The sequence below is a fragment of the Protomyctophum parallelum genome (assembly GCF_964188405.1).
Source record: "Protomyctophum parallelum genome assembly, chromosome: 17".
NCBI lineage: Eukaryota > Metazoa > Chordata > Actinopteri > Myctophiformes > Myctophidae > Protomyctophum > Protomyctophum parallelum.
This window is the reverse complement of record NC_139719.1, coordinates 7,725,234-7,738,880: the sequence shown is the minus strand read 5'-3', so window position 1 is coordinate 7,738,880 and position 13,647 is coordinate 7,725,234. Positions and strand designations below refer to the sequence as shown.

At 42.9% G+C, this 13,647-nt stretch overlaps 1 protein-coding gene across 3 annotated transcripts; it reads left to right on the top strand.

Annotated features, from left to right (window-relative positions):
• The first annotated feature begins 497 nt into the window (after window positions 1–497).
• Window positions 498–12,291, top strand: cenpt (centromere protein T). 3 transcript variants are annotated; one of them, XM_083787172.1, is made up of 16 exons: window positions 498–702; window positions 2,858–2,996; window positions 3,187–3,325; window positions 3,418–3,511; window positions 5,367–5,494; window positions 5,917–5,980; window positions 6,258–6,388; window positions 6,995–7,055; window positions 7,438–7,568; window positions 8,597–9,036; window positions 9,304–9,931; window positions 10,120–10,269; window positions 10,356–10,455; window positions 10,583–10,756; window positions 11,402–11,506; window positions 12,022–12,291. In XM_083787172.1, exons 1-16 carry the CDS (start codon window positions 617–619, stop codon window positions 12,149–12,151), a joined length of 2,700 nt encoding a protein of 899 aa, XP_083643298.1. In that variant the 5' UTR covers window positions 498–616; the 3' UTR covers window positions 12,152–12,291. The 3 variants fall into 3 exon arrangements, with proteins under 3 accessions (XP_083643298.1, XP_083643297.1, XP_083643296.1); XM_083787171.1 differs by having other exon boundaries at window positions 2,861–2,996; window positions 8,597–9,931; XM_083787170.1 differs by having other exon boundaries at window positions 8,597–9,931.
• The last annotated feature ends 1,356 nt before the right edge of the window (window positions 12,292–13,647 follow it).

The window sequence follows — 13,647 nt, the reverse complement described above, 5'->3', positions numbered from 1 at the left end:
AGTGACAGCTTGTTTTTGTTTCAACAAAGGCAGGCACGCCGAGCGCGCGACATTGGCATTGCAATTGATTGGGACCTGTCCTGACTCCTGTTGTATCATTTTCTCACTCCCGTTAGAATCTATGGACCTGGTGCGTTCACATGGGCAGTCTGGGCTGCTGGGCAGATATGATATATTTGGGGACGTTCGCAAATACCGCACCGGAGCGCACTCATCTATCAGTTTGCATTGCACAGTGCGCTCAGTGCGATATTTCCGAACGCGCCCAAACGACGCGAAGACGAATGGGAGTGTCATTTGGAGCAGCGTATGCATCGTCGTGTCGCAATGCCAATGAAATGAATGGTAGACTGCGTCTTTGCGTCTGCCCGGCCGTGGAAAGCCTAGTGACGCGATTACTGTGAAGCAAAACGAGCGCCCCATCCCGGTCTCAGCCAATCACAGGTCTAGTAGGATCTAGGCGGGCGGATATAAACCGGAAACGTTCGGTCGTTCTTCTAAAAAGACACTGGCTTGTTTTCAAACAAGATAGTTGTTCAGTTGATCAAATACTGTCTGCTAGTACTTAGTACTACACCGATACTAGAAAGAAAGAAACAAACAAACTTGTCACCAAATGGATTTTGAGGAAGACGACACTCCTCGCCATCTATTAAGAGGAATCCTGGACACTGAGCCTAACAGGTCCCCTGTCACACGAAGGTAAACACACCAACGCTTAGTTGGGGGTTTTGTGTGCACCATACGCCTGTGTTTGTCCCCAACATGGCTGGACCAGACAGGCTGGTGTAGGGATACATTCGAAACTCGTGAATATTTTATATATTAGCCTGGAACTCACCTATGCTTTTGATGGCATAGGCAGCTCCCGGCCGGATCCGCCGGGAGAAACTATATGCGCAGCTGCGCGACATGAGACTAATTACTTAGAGCGACAGAGAGAGAGGAGCGTGTGTGTGTGTGTGTGTGTGTGTGTGTGTGTGTGTGTGTGTGTGTGTGTGTGTCAATTTTACAAAGGTGCAGACGATCAGAAATCAGCAGAGAGTGAGCAATGTTTGCACTACTCTATGCCGAATTGAAGTGGACAAGACTTTTTTTTTCATCCCTGGAAATAAAAACGTCTGGGTTTCCGAGGCTAGGAGTAATCTAGAGTTGCAATACCCTCCATTGACTCCCCACTCATCCAAATTTCTAGCCCTCCAAGCAGAACCCAAATGCTACTGAAGTTTCTGACATTTTGACGACCCAGATAGCATTGGGTCCTGTTGCACTACTACCATGCCACCTGGTACGCACCCATTCTTAAACATAAACAACATGTTGTCTCCGCGCTCGGTGACGACATATTTCAGTGTGAGGCTTTCTGAATATGTAAAGTATAAGTACCCATACATCCCGCTGCGAATATCTCCTGTGGCGCGGAAGCCGTTAAGTATTTTTAATATATGTTTGCCCGATTTGGAAGCTTGGATTCTTCTCTTCCTTCCTTGTTTATTGACACCTCATTGTACCGCCTATCTGGCTAGCTAGTGGCACTATTGCTATGACACAGCAGATCAGAGGCAGGGACATAGCCGCACAAGCCAACCGCACACGGGGAGGCGGTACAATAAACGGTAAACAAACAAAAGAAATAAAGCGACCAAATCGGTCAAACAAAGATTAAAAATACTTAACGGCTTCCGCGCCACAGGAGATATTCGCAGCGGGATGTATAGGTACTTAAAGTTACCGAATTCAGAATAACAAAGGCAAAAAAAATGCCGTCACATGGCGCAGCTTCTATTTTAGAGAGAATGATTACTTCCGCGTTCTGGAATTTCCATACGAAAATATAGTTCTGACCAGGGACCCAACATAAAACTCATCAAAATTTCAGAAAAGCTTTATGTAGGGTCCCGAGAGGGGCTACCAAATTGCCTTTGCGATGTGCTTGTATTAAACTCACCAACATTGCAGCTGTTGGGAAAGCTTGAATTATCCTCTTTTCAATATGCAAAGCGTTTGTTTCATAAAAATCACACCCGTGTGAAGTGAGGGGTTCTTATCATCATACAACATCAATTACAACTTAATGTTTGTTTAAGCAACGGGTCCTCAAAACAAACATTAGATTTCTCTTTATTGTCTTGTCTTGTCTTTATTGTCTCTTTTCTTAAACAAACTTTGTTGAAAAACAAACATTGGGGGCACGGTGGCACAGTCTGTAGTGCTGTCTCCTCACAGCTAGAAGGTCCTGGGTTCGATTCCCGCTCAGGAAGCTGTGGGCGCTGGCGGCGTGTCCTCTCCTCCGCGTCATCAGTGCCCATACCCGAGGCGGGGTTGGCTAAAGGGCCTTTCTGTGTGGAGTTTGCATGTTCTCCCCGTGTCCTCTAGGGTAGATACCCTCACAAAAACATGCAGTAATCCTGGTGTCTAAACTGCCTCCCCCTGGCTAGCCGGGGCGCCTGATGGAAGGGAAAAATGGGTTACAAAATCGTGGGATAAATAAGAGGCACAAACCTTAAAACCATATATAGGAGGGGCTAGCGCCTCTCAAAACCGTAGACATGTTATGAGCTACTTTCTGTCAAGACATTCTGTGCAGGTGATTCTTTTTCCAAGTGTTGGAGTTTGGAAGCACTCGTCGAAGTCACTGAAGGCCCTGCTTCGAATTTGAATTTAATGCAGGAGGCAGCAGCGCAACGCCCGCGACTCGTTAATAAACACTTGGAAAAATAATCACCTGCTAATTTCTTGACAAAGTAGCTAGAATATTGGGTTTCTTTTGTCTGTCACAAGTAGTAGCAAACAACTTCTTGGCTGTACACGTTCAATTATGACATTCACTCTCACAGCAGTACACTCACTCTCACAGCAGTACACGGCAAAGCGGCAGGTTGCGGAGTGATGCCCGTGGAGGTCCCCAAAGCTCCAGCAGCAGTGCACGGCGAAGTGCCAGGAATAACGCTGGTGCCCTTAACCCACAGGAGGCCCTGAAACGGAAGCTCCGTGAGGTCAGGAAGAAGCATACTGTAGTTTGTTGAAATACTCTTATCTCACCCTTGCAGTGTACATGTAACCCAATTAACTCAATTGATTAATTGAAAATTTGCATCGAAATAATAATGAAATAATAATAATAATTATTATAAAAATAATAATTGCTGTTGCAGCTCTAAACTCATAACGCTATGATTTCTCTAGAGCACCTCGGCCAGGGTATCGCTGCCTGTTGGCAACAGAAGGACCACCTCACATGTGACAAGGAAGTCAACCAGAGTTTCAGCTCTGCAAGATGATGATGTCACTCCAAGGCACATCCTCAAGAACATTTTGCAGACGGGTGAACATTAAATTTCTCATTGCTTGCGTCAGTATTATATTTGTTTTATTTTTCTCAGTTCTTAACCCTAGACTCTTTGTTATGTCATTCAGAGCCTGAGGTGTCCCTCCTGTTCCAGGAGAAAGCTGTGGGGAAGAAGCCAGTGCTGCCTGAATCTACCTCCAGCATGGGCAGCAGTCGTCGTAGGTAGGCTGTGTGTGTCAACCATGACCTGCTTCAAATGCTGTTGGGGAACATAAAACGATTATAATAGATAACTAGAACTGCACTCTGTCGAGTGCATACTTGCTTGTTGCACACTAGTAGGCCATAAATGGCCAACTAGTGCGCAAGCAGAGCGCGCAAGTACTTTCGACCGCTGTAAACTGTCAAATCTCAGTATCTCTGTGAAGGAACGTTTGAAATGTATAATTATTAGGTGTAACTATTTGCTACCTACCTACTTTATGCATATAAACACCTAGTATTATTAACCCATTCTGAACGGGAACCCATTTTGGTGTTAGCATCATGTTATGCTTTAGCTATTGAAAAATAGCAGATCTACAAGCTCATAGCACGCCACCGAGTGGGGCGCTACGAGCTTGTAGGTCTGCTATTTTTATAAAATCGAAGAACGACTGACATTTTTTAGAATCTGATCTCAGGTCAGAATGGGTTAAACAGACCAGTGTGTGTCCAGTGGAAACCTCGTATGAATCTGATCAGGTCAGAATGGGTTAAGTATGGTTCAAGTTTCTATCTATATAAGAAATACAGTTTTATCGATATATTCTGGATCCCTTTTTAGTTTTTTAAAGAAAAACCAGATTACATAAATGACCATGTTTCTTACGTCATCATTGAGAGCTAGTCATACATACACACCATGTACCCTGGTCCCAGCAAATCAGGCACAATTTGCTATTTTATTTTACTGATTATGTATATAGTATACGTATGACTAGCTCTAAATGATGACGTAAGACATACGTATACTATACATATACATATACTATATAGAGTATGTAGTTGTAAGTTGATTAGCGGTATACTGTGGTTACTTTGCGGCAAAAACCGTAACAGCCAACCCGCCATTTGATGCGTATGCAAATAAAACAGCAGATTTGTGCCTGGTTTGCTGGGACCAGATTACACAAATGACCATGTTTCTTACGTCCTCATTGAGAGCTAGTCATACATATACACACCACGTACTCTGGTCCCAGCAGATCAGGCACAATTTGCTTACTGATTATTGCGAACGCAATGAGCACTAACTATGAGACCCTGCAGATCATGTCTGTGTGTCTGTCCCGCTGTGACATCACCCGCCCGCCACCAGAGGGCGCAGCTGTAGCACACAAAACACACACACACACACACACACACAAGCTGCGTTCGCTTCCCGCGTTTGCGCGTCTTACTTGTGTATATAGTATACATATGACTAGTTCTAAATGATGACGTAAGACATACGTATACATATACATATACTATATAGAGTATGTAGTTGTAAGTTGATTAGCGGTATACTGTGGTTACTTTGCGCCAAAAACCGTGACAGCCAACCTGCCATTTGATGCATATGAAAATAAAACAGCAGATTTGTGCCTGGTTTGCTGGGACCAGATTACACAAATGACCATATTTCTTACGTCACCATTGAGAGCTAGTCATACATATACACACCACGTACTCTGGTCCCAGCAGATCAGGCACAATTTGCTATTTTATTTTTACTGATTATGTATATAGTATATACGTATGACTAGCTCTAAATGATGACGTAAGACATATGGTCATTTATGTAATCTGGTCCCAGCAAACCAGGCACGGATTTGCTGTTTTTTTTTGCATACACATCAAATGCCGGGTTGGCTGTCACGGTGAACGAAGACCGGGCGAAATTATTACTTGCGCGCTCTGCTTGCGCAAGTAATAATAATTGGATGTTTCTCTGAAACTGGTGCTATATTAGGCCTATTGTATTTCTCTCATAAAATCCCACTCCTAACAATGTCTTGATTTTCCCATTGGTTTATTTATGCTTGTGTTTCAGTGCTAGGCTGTCCGATTTGGATTTTTCCAGTATGACAATGGCCGCTGCAGAACAGTCAGTGGGACTGAAAAGAAAGAGACCACCTCATAAGTTGGATGTAACTGCATTTGAGAAAAGACTCGATCAAGGTGAAAAACGTGCCCATGAATTGTGTGCCTTCATTCCCGCATGGCTGGCTATTAAAAGATGGGAGGCTTGTATTATCCACAGCGACTTCAGACTTACAAGTGTGACATTGGAATAAGCATGAACTCTAGTCAATTTAGGTAAATGGTCACATAAGTAGAGTGCATAAAGACTACCAGACAGGTAAATGACGAACCTAGGCTAGCACCTGTCTAACTCTAAACATCATGCTGCCATATTGAATATAATTGCATCGTAAACCAGCATCTCTCGAACAAAGGCGACAAGAATAGCCTGACACTCAGCTGCCATTATTCAGGCTATTGTTCAGGGGCTGGAGCAAGGCTACAACAAGGGATGTACCGGTATTTGTTGCGATTTCATTGACCATTTGTGTGTTTGCCTCTCTGATTATGTCATTCAGAACCTGCAGTGTCCCTAGAGGAAGCTGCGAGTAAGGAGCCAGCCATGGGCAGCGTCAGTCTTAGGTAGGCTGTCAACCAAAATCGTTGGGAATTAGACTGGGAATATAATTCTGTAAATAAATATTGTGATATGCGGCTAGATGTCTTGGCTATGGGATGCTGCATTATGGATTGTCATGCCATGATCGTGCTTTTACCTACACCTAGTTATTGTGATTGATTATCAAATATCCATATTTGTTTTTTGTTTTAACTTTTTATATTGACATATTACCTGCAGTAAATCCCACCCCTACCTAGAATATTTTCTAACCGGTTCATTCATTTGCTTGTGTTTCAGTTCTGGCCTGTCGGACCTGGAATTATCCAATGTTACTATGGCCACCACAGACCATTCAGTCAGGCGACTGAGAAGAAATAGATCACCACGTAGCTTAAATGTGACTGACTTTGGGAAAAGGCTCAACCAAGGTGTGTGTGTGTGTGTGTGTGTGTGTGTGTGTGTGTGTGTGTGTGTGTGTGTGTGTGTGCTCAAGTCTTGACTGTTGCATATGTCACACATAGAAAATGGCAAATCATAAATTTGGTATTACTCTTAAGTGCCTTGCTCTTGCCGAGTCGAACGTAATCGACGCAAGAAGACATACGCAACGGAGGGTGAGAAACTTTTCCCCTTACGTGATCCGTCCGGTTGAGATCGTATCCCGAGCCAACGCAACCAAATTGCTTGCGTTACGTGTACCTGTACCTCTCCTACGTTTCTCTCGTCCTGCTGTTGCTGCTATGGTATTGATCATGAATCATAATTGATTCTGGGGGAATTAAGTTGTCATGCCATTACAGTACTACTGTGTTTCACTCTGTCTTCCTGCTGCTGCAGTATGACTGATCAATTAAGGTTTAATGTTTTTGCATTCAAAAAGCCTCAGAAGCAAGGAATACTGTACTTGAGGTATTAAAACTAGGGCTTGGTGTTCTCAGAAAGCAACCACAGAATTCAGTTGCACTGAAGCTTTGGGTTTAAACTAGTATTAATGAAACCTTTTCATATACGTTTTTTGGTGTTTCTGTTTGCAGACATTGATAGACCAGCAAGAGTGTCTTCACCCTTCCCTTCAGCCTCTACCACTTTGTCGGGGTAATGGATATAATTACAACATACCTTTCCTGTAGTTAAAGCTTCACTCAGATCCTGTATATGTATGACTTTATATTCACATGCATAATGCCCTCATTTCTAAATGGCTGAAAGATTATGTTATAATTGACATGGACAATTATTTGAGATTATCACAGATATTTTGACCAACTGTCATGTCTATATTCTATATATCTATATTTTCTTACATTATGAAAGCATAAAGTTATTCAATATGAGTCAGTAACTACTTCTTGTTTACAAAGCCAAAGAGATAATTATGTAATTTAATAGTTTCTAATCACACTGTTAATCGCAATTAATCATCCAGTACAATTTCATGATCGTGATAGCCTTGCACGTTGTCTAATTTATTTTGCAGTGTAACATTAAGCTTGAAAACACCACACATGGATGCTCGCACTGAGAAAAAGGCTCTTCAAAGAAAGGCACCTCGCCACCAATTCAGCGTAGAGGCGTTTGAAGAAGCTGTATATGATGGGCTGAGGGTTGGTAAGTGGCCTAGTTTAATGGAATTAATTAGCTCTAGTTTTATTCTGTATTTTATGAGTGGAATACATGGTGGTGAGGAAGACTGCCAAAATACTGTGCTCTGCGATCATGCCTTGGGACGTAGTACTCTTATTTATTTGTACTGCCACATTACCAGGCTACACGAAGGGACGATGTGTTGATTGGCAGAAATGAATGTCAGATTATGTCACAGAATAAATGTAAAAAACTATGTATTGACAAATGATCTTGTATGTTGGGTGTGATTCAAAGAAGGAAGGAATATAGCCCGTTATGTGGTGTGGCTCTGTAGGAGGCAGAGCCTTTTTAATGGTAAATGGTGCATTTATATAGTGCTTTTATCCCCCAAAAATGGCGGAGGAATCCTAGCAAAGGCACCAACCTGCACATCAGGAGCAATTAGGGGTTCAGTCGGTTTCCCCATCCTGCTGTTCTACCAGCTACTCTACTCCTGAGCCACTGCCGCCCCGCTTGGATTTAGAAGATCTGGCTGTGATGTCCTCTGCTGATCTTGCAAATCTCTGGACCTATCACAGGAAAATATATTGTACACGCTTTGCTGCAAGTAGATCAAGGATGAACCTCAACCGGTATCATGTATTGACAAAATAATTGAAATATTACATTTTTAGAATGGAAATCAATGGCCATTGGACTGGACTGAAACCCTGCCCAAATACACACTTAACAGATATACATACGTCAGACTGATCCTATCGGCTGGCCACATGAAGCCATGACGTTATTTAGGTATGCACCGATGTAGCGGCCACATATCGGCTGATATTTGCCGGTATCGGTCAATATCTGTATCGGCAAATCAAACTAGCTGTGTATTTGTTTCCTTGGTACAAATGGGGCCGGGGGAAATGACAATTTTGCCAATAGCCGATACAGATGTTTATTTAGTTAAGTATAAGTATCGGTATCAGCCCTATATTTATTATACCCCATGAAGTTTAATACCACCACTAAATCTGCTTTCCTTTTTATGTTCCCTCTCTCAGATGGTACAACTGGTGGAGTGAGCAGTAAAGCAGCATGCTCTGATGACTTTACCCTGAATCTGAGTGATGCTGGACCTGAATACACCACTGACCTCTTTGACCATGCCACCACCCTCTACGCCCAGCCAACTGTCATGGGGTCCACCATTCCCATCACTGCCACACAGGACAAAGCCACGGTCCTGGCATCACAAATACAGAGAGATACTGGGGATGTGAGGGATGAGGGAGAGATGAGCCAAGACGAGCAAATGGAAGTAGAGTGCAGCAAGTTGATAAGAAAACGGCCAGCATCTTATCCTGCGGACGACGGGGAGGAGGACGTTGCCGTGCAATCTCAACCTGAGGAAGAGGATGCTGCAACTCTGGCTCAGTCAGACAAAGCAGAGTCTCAGACTGAAGAGGAAGCAGTGGAAGAGCAGCCTGAATACTATAAAGCAGTTGAGTCCCAACCAGAAGAAGAGGCAGAGTCTCAACCAGTAGAAGATGAGTCGGAGTCCCAACCAGAAGAAGATGCTGCCGTGTCCCAACAAGATGAGGCAGAGTCTCAACCAGAAGATGAGGCAGAGTCTCAACCAGAAGATGAGGCAGAGTCTCAACCAGAAGATGAGGCAGAGTCTCAACCAGAAGATGAGGCAGAGTCTCAACCAGAAGATGAGGCAGAGTCTCAACCAGAAGGTGAGGCAGAGTCTCAACCAGAAGGTGAGTCAGAGTCTCAACCAGAAGAAGATGCTGCCGTGTCCCAACAAGATGAGGCAGAGTCTCAACCAGAAGTAGATGCTGCCATGTCCCAAACGGATGAAGAGGCCCATGAATCCCAAACACATGAGGTGGACCCTGACTCCCAATTGGAAGAAGAGACCCCTGAGGAGGAACCTGGGTCCACAACAGATGATGATGATGAGGAGAACCCTGAGTCCCAGCCAGAAGAAGACGCCGAGTCCCAACCAGAAGACGATGCTGCTGTGTCTCAAACGGATGAAGTGTCTCAAACGGATGAAGAGGCCCATGAATCCCAAACACATGAGGTGGACCCTGACTCCCAATTGGAAGAAGAGACGCCTGAGGAGGAACCTGGGTCCCAAACAGATGATGAAGAGGTCCCTGAATACCAAATGGAAGAAGAGGCAGTTCCTGAATCTCAGTCAGAAGAAGAGGATAATGGGAAGCCAGAAGCTGCACTCGAGGGAACACCAGCAAAGCTGTCGCATGTTACAGAGAAGGTCAGTCATAGGGCCTTTCGCTCTGAAGGTGGTGGACTTGTTCCTGTTGCAGTGGATGGCGGCAGGGACTACAGAAGTATGGGGGCAGTTCCCAAGAAGGCCACAGAGGCTGGTGAGCATGTGTAAAAAATAAAATTAAGTGATGCCAATGTATGTAATTTGTTAGTTTTATGAATTTGTAGTAAATTACTGGCTAGACACACATAACTCACCTGTGTAAAATTTTAACAGCCCCTAAGGCATGCAAGGCAACTTAGGCTTTGATATATCTAGTAAAAGGATGCATTTCTTCACATGTAGAGTGGACTGAGCACACATCTGCAGGAGAAGGTCAGAGTGTGAGGCACAGAGTTCATGTTGGTGGTACTTCTGCACAGACTGCTGAGGCAGATCAAGAGGATCCTTCAGACCAAGAAGAGTGGGAGGATGAAGAAAATGAAATGAGTGAAGGTCTTTTTATTTATTTTGTCTTACCGTTTTGTATGTATGAATATAATAGAATATTATTTGATTGACTTGTTTTCTAATGACCGTAGATCTCTCCATGAAGACTCCTGAATTCATTCGAGCCATAAGGAAGGGTGTTGTCATTAAACCACAGTCCTCACCTGCAGCACTTAGAAATATTCAACCCAGGCAAGTTAAACCAGGAAGAATTATCCAACTTATTCATTGACATGGTTCTCTTTAACATGATAATGCAGCTTTACGTGTGCTTTAAGTGAGATATTTTCACCATTTTAAATGTACTTTGCTTCTCCAGTGTTAAAGATGTACCGGTAGTTTCAGTTCAACCAAAGAAGCGCACTGCGAAGACAGGTGGACAAAAGAAAAAGGAGCCCCCTTCCATTTTCACCAAGAGTTACTGCATGGGCAACTTCAGACACTTTGCTAAAACCAAGGTTTCCCCCGATGTGTACCCTGTCCTTAAAGACACGTAAGTCACTATACTTATACAAACTAGACACTTATACAAACTTTTTGCATCTTATTTTAGTATCAATTTCTACCAAATGTTAAATTGTTAATGGAGGGTATGCACATGACATCATCATCAAACCCGGAAGTTATGCAGGAATGCCTACTGAGTGGCAAAAAATACTTTCTGGCCTTGACAACCCATGCATCCAAACAGAAAAGTCCAATCTGGCTGCATTAAACAACGTTAAACAATGTTAAAGTCACTTTGCATGTTGCTTTGCCACTCGATGTGCCATTCACTTTAAGCATGCGCATACCCTCTATACAAACTTGAAACGTGAAATTAATTGGTGTGACCAGCAGCATAATTTCCGCTAGAGTAGATTAACAGGAGTTTGGATTTTGCCAGGTCATATGTCAGTATATTTGGAAGCTAGATGGCTAATTTCTCTTGCGGTTGTCAAGGTTATGGTGACTATAAAAAGATGCAGTCAACCTTTAATGGTAATGAGTCTACTGTAATTTTCTGTTAGTTAATGAATTCTAATGGAACTGATAAATGGGGGTGTACGCTTCTTCCAGCCCATGGCACAGTGTAGGAGGGTTCCAAATTGGAAATTGCAGGTGTTAAAATGTTCTGGTTTCCCTATTGGTTTAATAGAATGGAGAAGTTCTTTGACCGGATGGTGGAAGACTTGGAGACATATGCCAATCATGCCAAGAGGAAAACCATTGAAGTGGAAGATGTTGTCCTTCTGCTGAAAAGGTATGTATGTTTTGAGTGTATCAACATAAGGCCTGAATTATTTTTCTTCCAATTAGACATATCGCTACACACCTTTGTGCCAGCTGTTCATGTGTTTTCTTTGCCTATTTAAATTATTTTGTCCCAACTCTTTGTTGTACTACATTGGCACCTCCTCCCTCTTTAAAAACTCTGACTAACTATATTGCAGACAGTCTTCACAATGTCCTTCACAAGCCCCCTTATTTTGAAGGATTTTGCCATAGAATTGGCCCCTGTCTGGCATCCTATTTTTTTTCTTTTCTTTTTTGAGGCGCGCTAATTTGTTTGTATCTTTAATGATGATGTCATGGACACAAAACTAATTTCAGTGAAAGCTGACAAAGTTGTATCGTATGTGATATCTCACATCAATATGAAATATTGTTTTGCCTGTTTATTTTTTGTTGTTGTGGAGTCTCTCTGGGCTTTAATAACACTGCAGTTCAAATGTATATGATCGTCAACGCTGAAGGGCCTGTTTCTGCTCTGTCCAGACAGGGGCATGTGACTGACAAGGTGCCAGTGGAAGTCCTCATAGAAAAGTATCTGGACATGGGTGCCCGGAAACAACTGATCCCTTGTGCCTCAAGTGGGAATGTCGTCTTCCCCAAGAGTCTTCCCTAAGATGGGAAAACTGTTAGTAACCCATTCTTTGACGGTTCTTGTAAGTCAAATATGCCTTTATGTGAAGGTACATATTAAAACAAGAGGCACTCAATGGACACATTTTGGACTTATGGATATACTAAAGATAACACATGACCTGCATGTGCCGTCAAATGCAGCCCGGGCATCCAGACTGATTACAATAGCGCTGGACTTTTCATTATTAATCTGCTCAATAACATGTAAAGCCCTCCTTATATTATCTTGGGTTTGCCTGGATTTCAAGAACCCTGATTGGTCCTCATCTATGAGAAATGTCATTGCCTCCTCCATCCTCTTTGTTAAAATGGAGGTGTATAGCTTGTAGTCTGTGTTTAACACACTTATGGGTCTATAATTCCCACATTCCATTTTATCCTTTCCTACCTTGGGGATAACAGATATAAAGGCCTCATTCCATGGATGGTGGAAGATGACTTTCCTTTAATGTGAAATTAAAACACTTCTGCAGTAGGGGGAGTAAGTGTTCCCTCATAGCCTTATACCACTCAGGTGGAAATCCATCAGTGCCAGGGGATTTATTAGAGTTTAGGCTAGAAATGGCTTCATCTATTTCTTCTTGTGTTATTGGTGAAATTAGTTTTTTTTTATTCATCGTTGTGTCAATTGAGGGGAGGTCTAGTGATTCCAAAAAATCAACGATTGTTTGTTTGTCTGCCCTGTCCGGTTGGGAATATAGTGAATTAAAATGTGTATACTTTCTGTATGCTATCCATATTACTGGTAATTTTATTTGTGACTGGGTCTCTAATTTTATATATGGTGTTTGTTGCAATAAATATATTAAATGGAACTGGAAGTGGTTGGATTCAATTTACGTAATTTGTTATCCCTGAGTCACTAGAATAGCTCAAAATGTAGTGTGAAATTTAACCAGCCATGACCTCATCTCCATCCATCTTCAACCACTTATCCGTAGTCTGTTCACGGGGGCAACGGCTCCACCAGAGTGTTCCAGACTTGCCTCTCCAGAGCAACATTAGTGACTTCCTCCTGGGGTATCCCGAGACGTTCCAAGGCCAGTGAGTCGGTTTCCTCCAACTGCGCCTTGGTCTGACCCGGGATCTCCTCCCAGTGGGACGTGCCTCAAGGACCTCCTTAGGGAGATGCCAGAGAGGCATCCTAACCAGATGCCTGAACCACCTAAGCTGGCTCCTTTCCAGGCAAAAAAGCAGTGAGTCTCTCTCGTGTGACTGAACTTCTCACACTATCTCTAAGGAAGATGCCAGCCACCCGTTGAAGAAAACTCATTTCGGCCGCTTGTATTCGTGACCTTATTATTTTGGTCATGACCTCATCTGAACTTTTAAATTAGAAACTTTCCCTAGATTTTTTTTTTAGGTGGAGAATAGGCAAAAGTGCACAGCCTAAGTAAAGCCAGACAAATTCTAAGTGTAATAAAGTGAAGTTGGTTTCCAATAAGACAAAGTAATTGTTTCTAGAGTACAAGGAAG

Excerpts from the sequence above, each read along its gene's own strand:
- cenpt (XM_083787170.1), top strand. The coding sequence starts at position 617 with ATGGATTTTGAGGAAGACGACACTCCTCGCCATCTATTAAGAGGAATC. Across the intron at positions 703-2,857 it reads AGGTCCCCTGTCACACGAAG|CAGTACACGGCAAAGCGGCA; the intron begins GTAAACACACCA and ends TCACTCTCACAG. Across the intron at positions 7,569-8,596 it reads ATATGATGGGCTGAGGGTTG|ATGGTACAACTGGTGGAGTG; the intron begins GTAAGTGGCCTA and ends TCCCTCTCTCAG.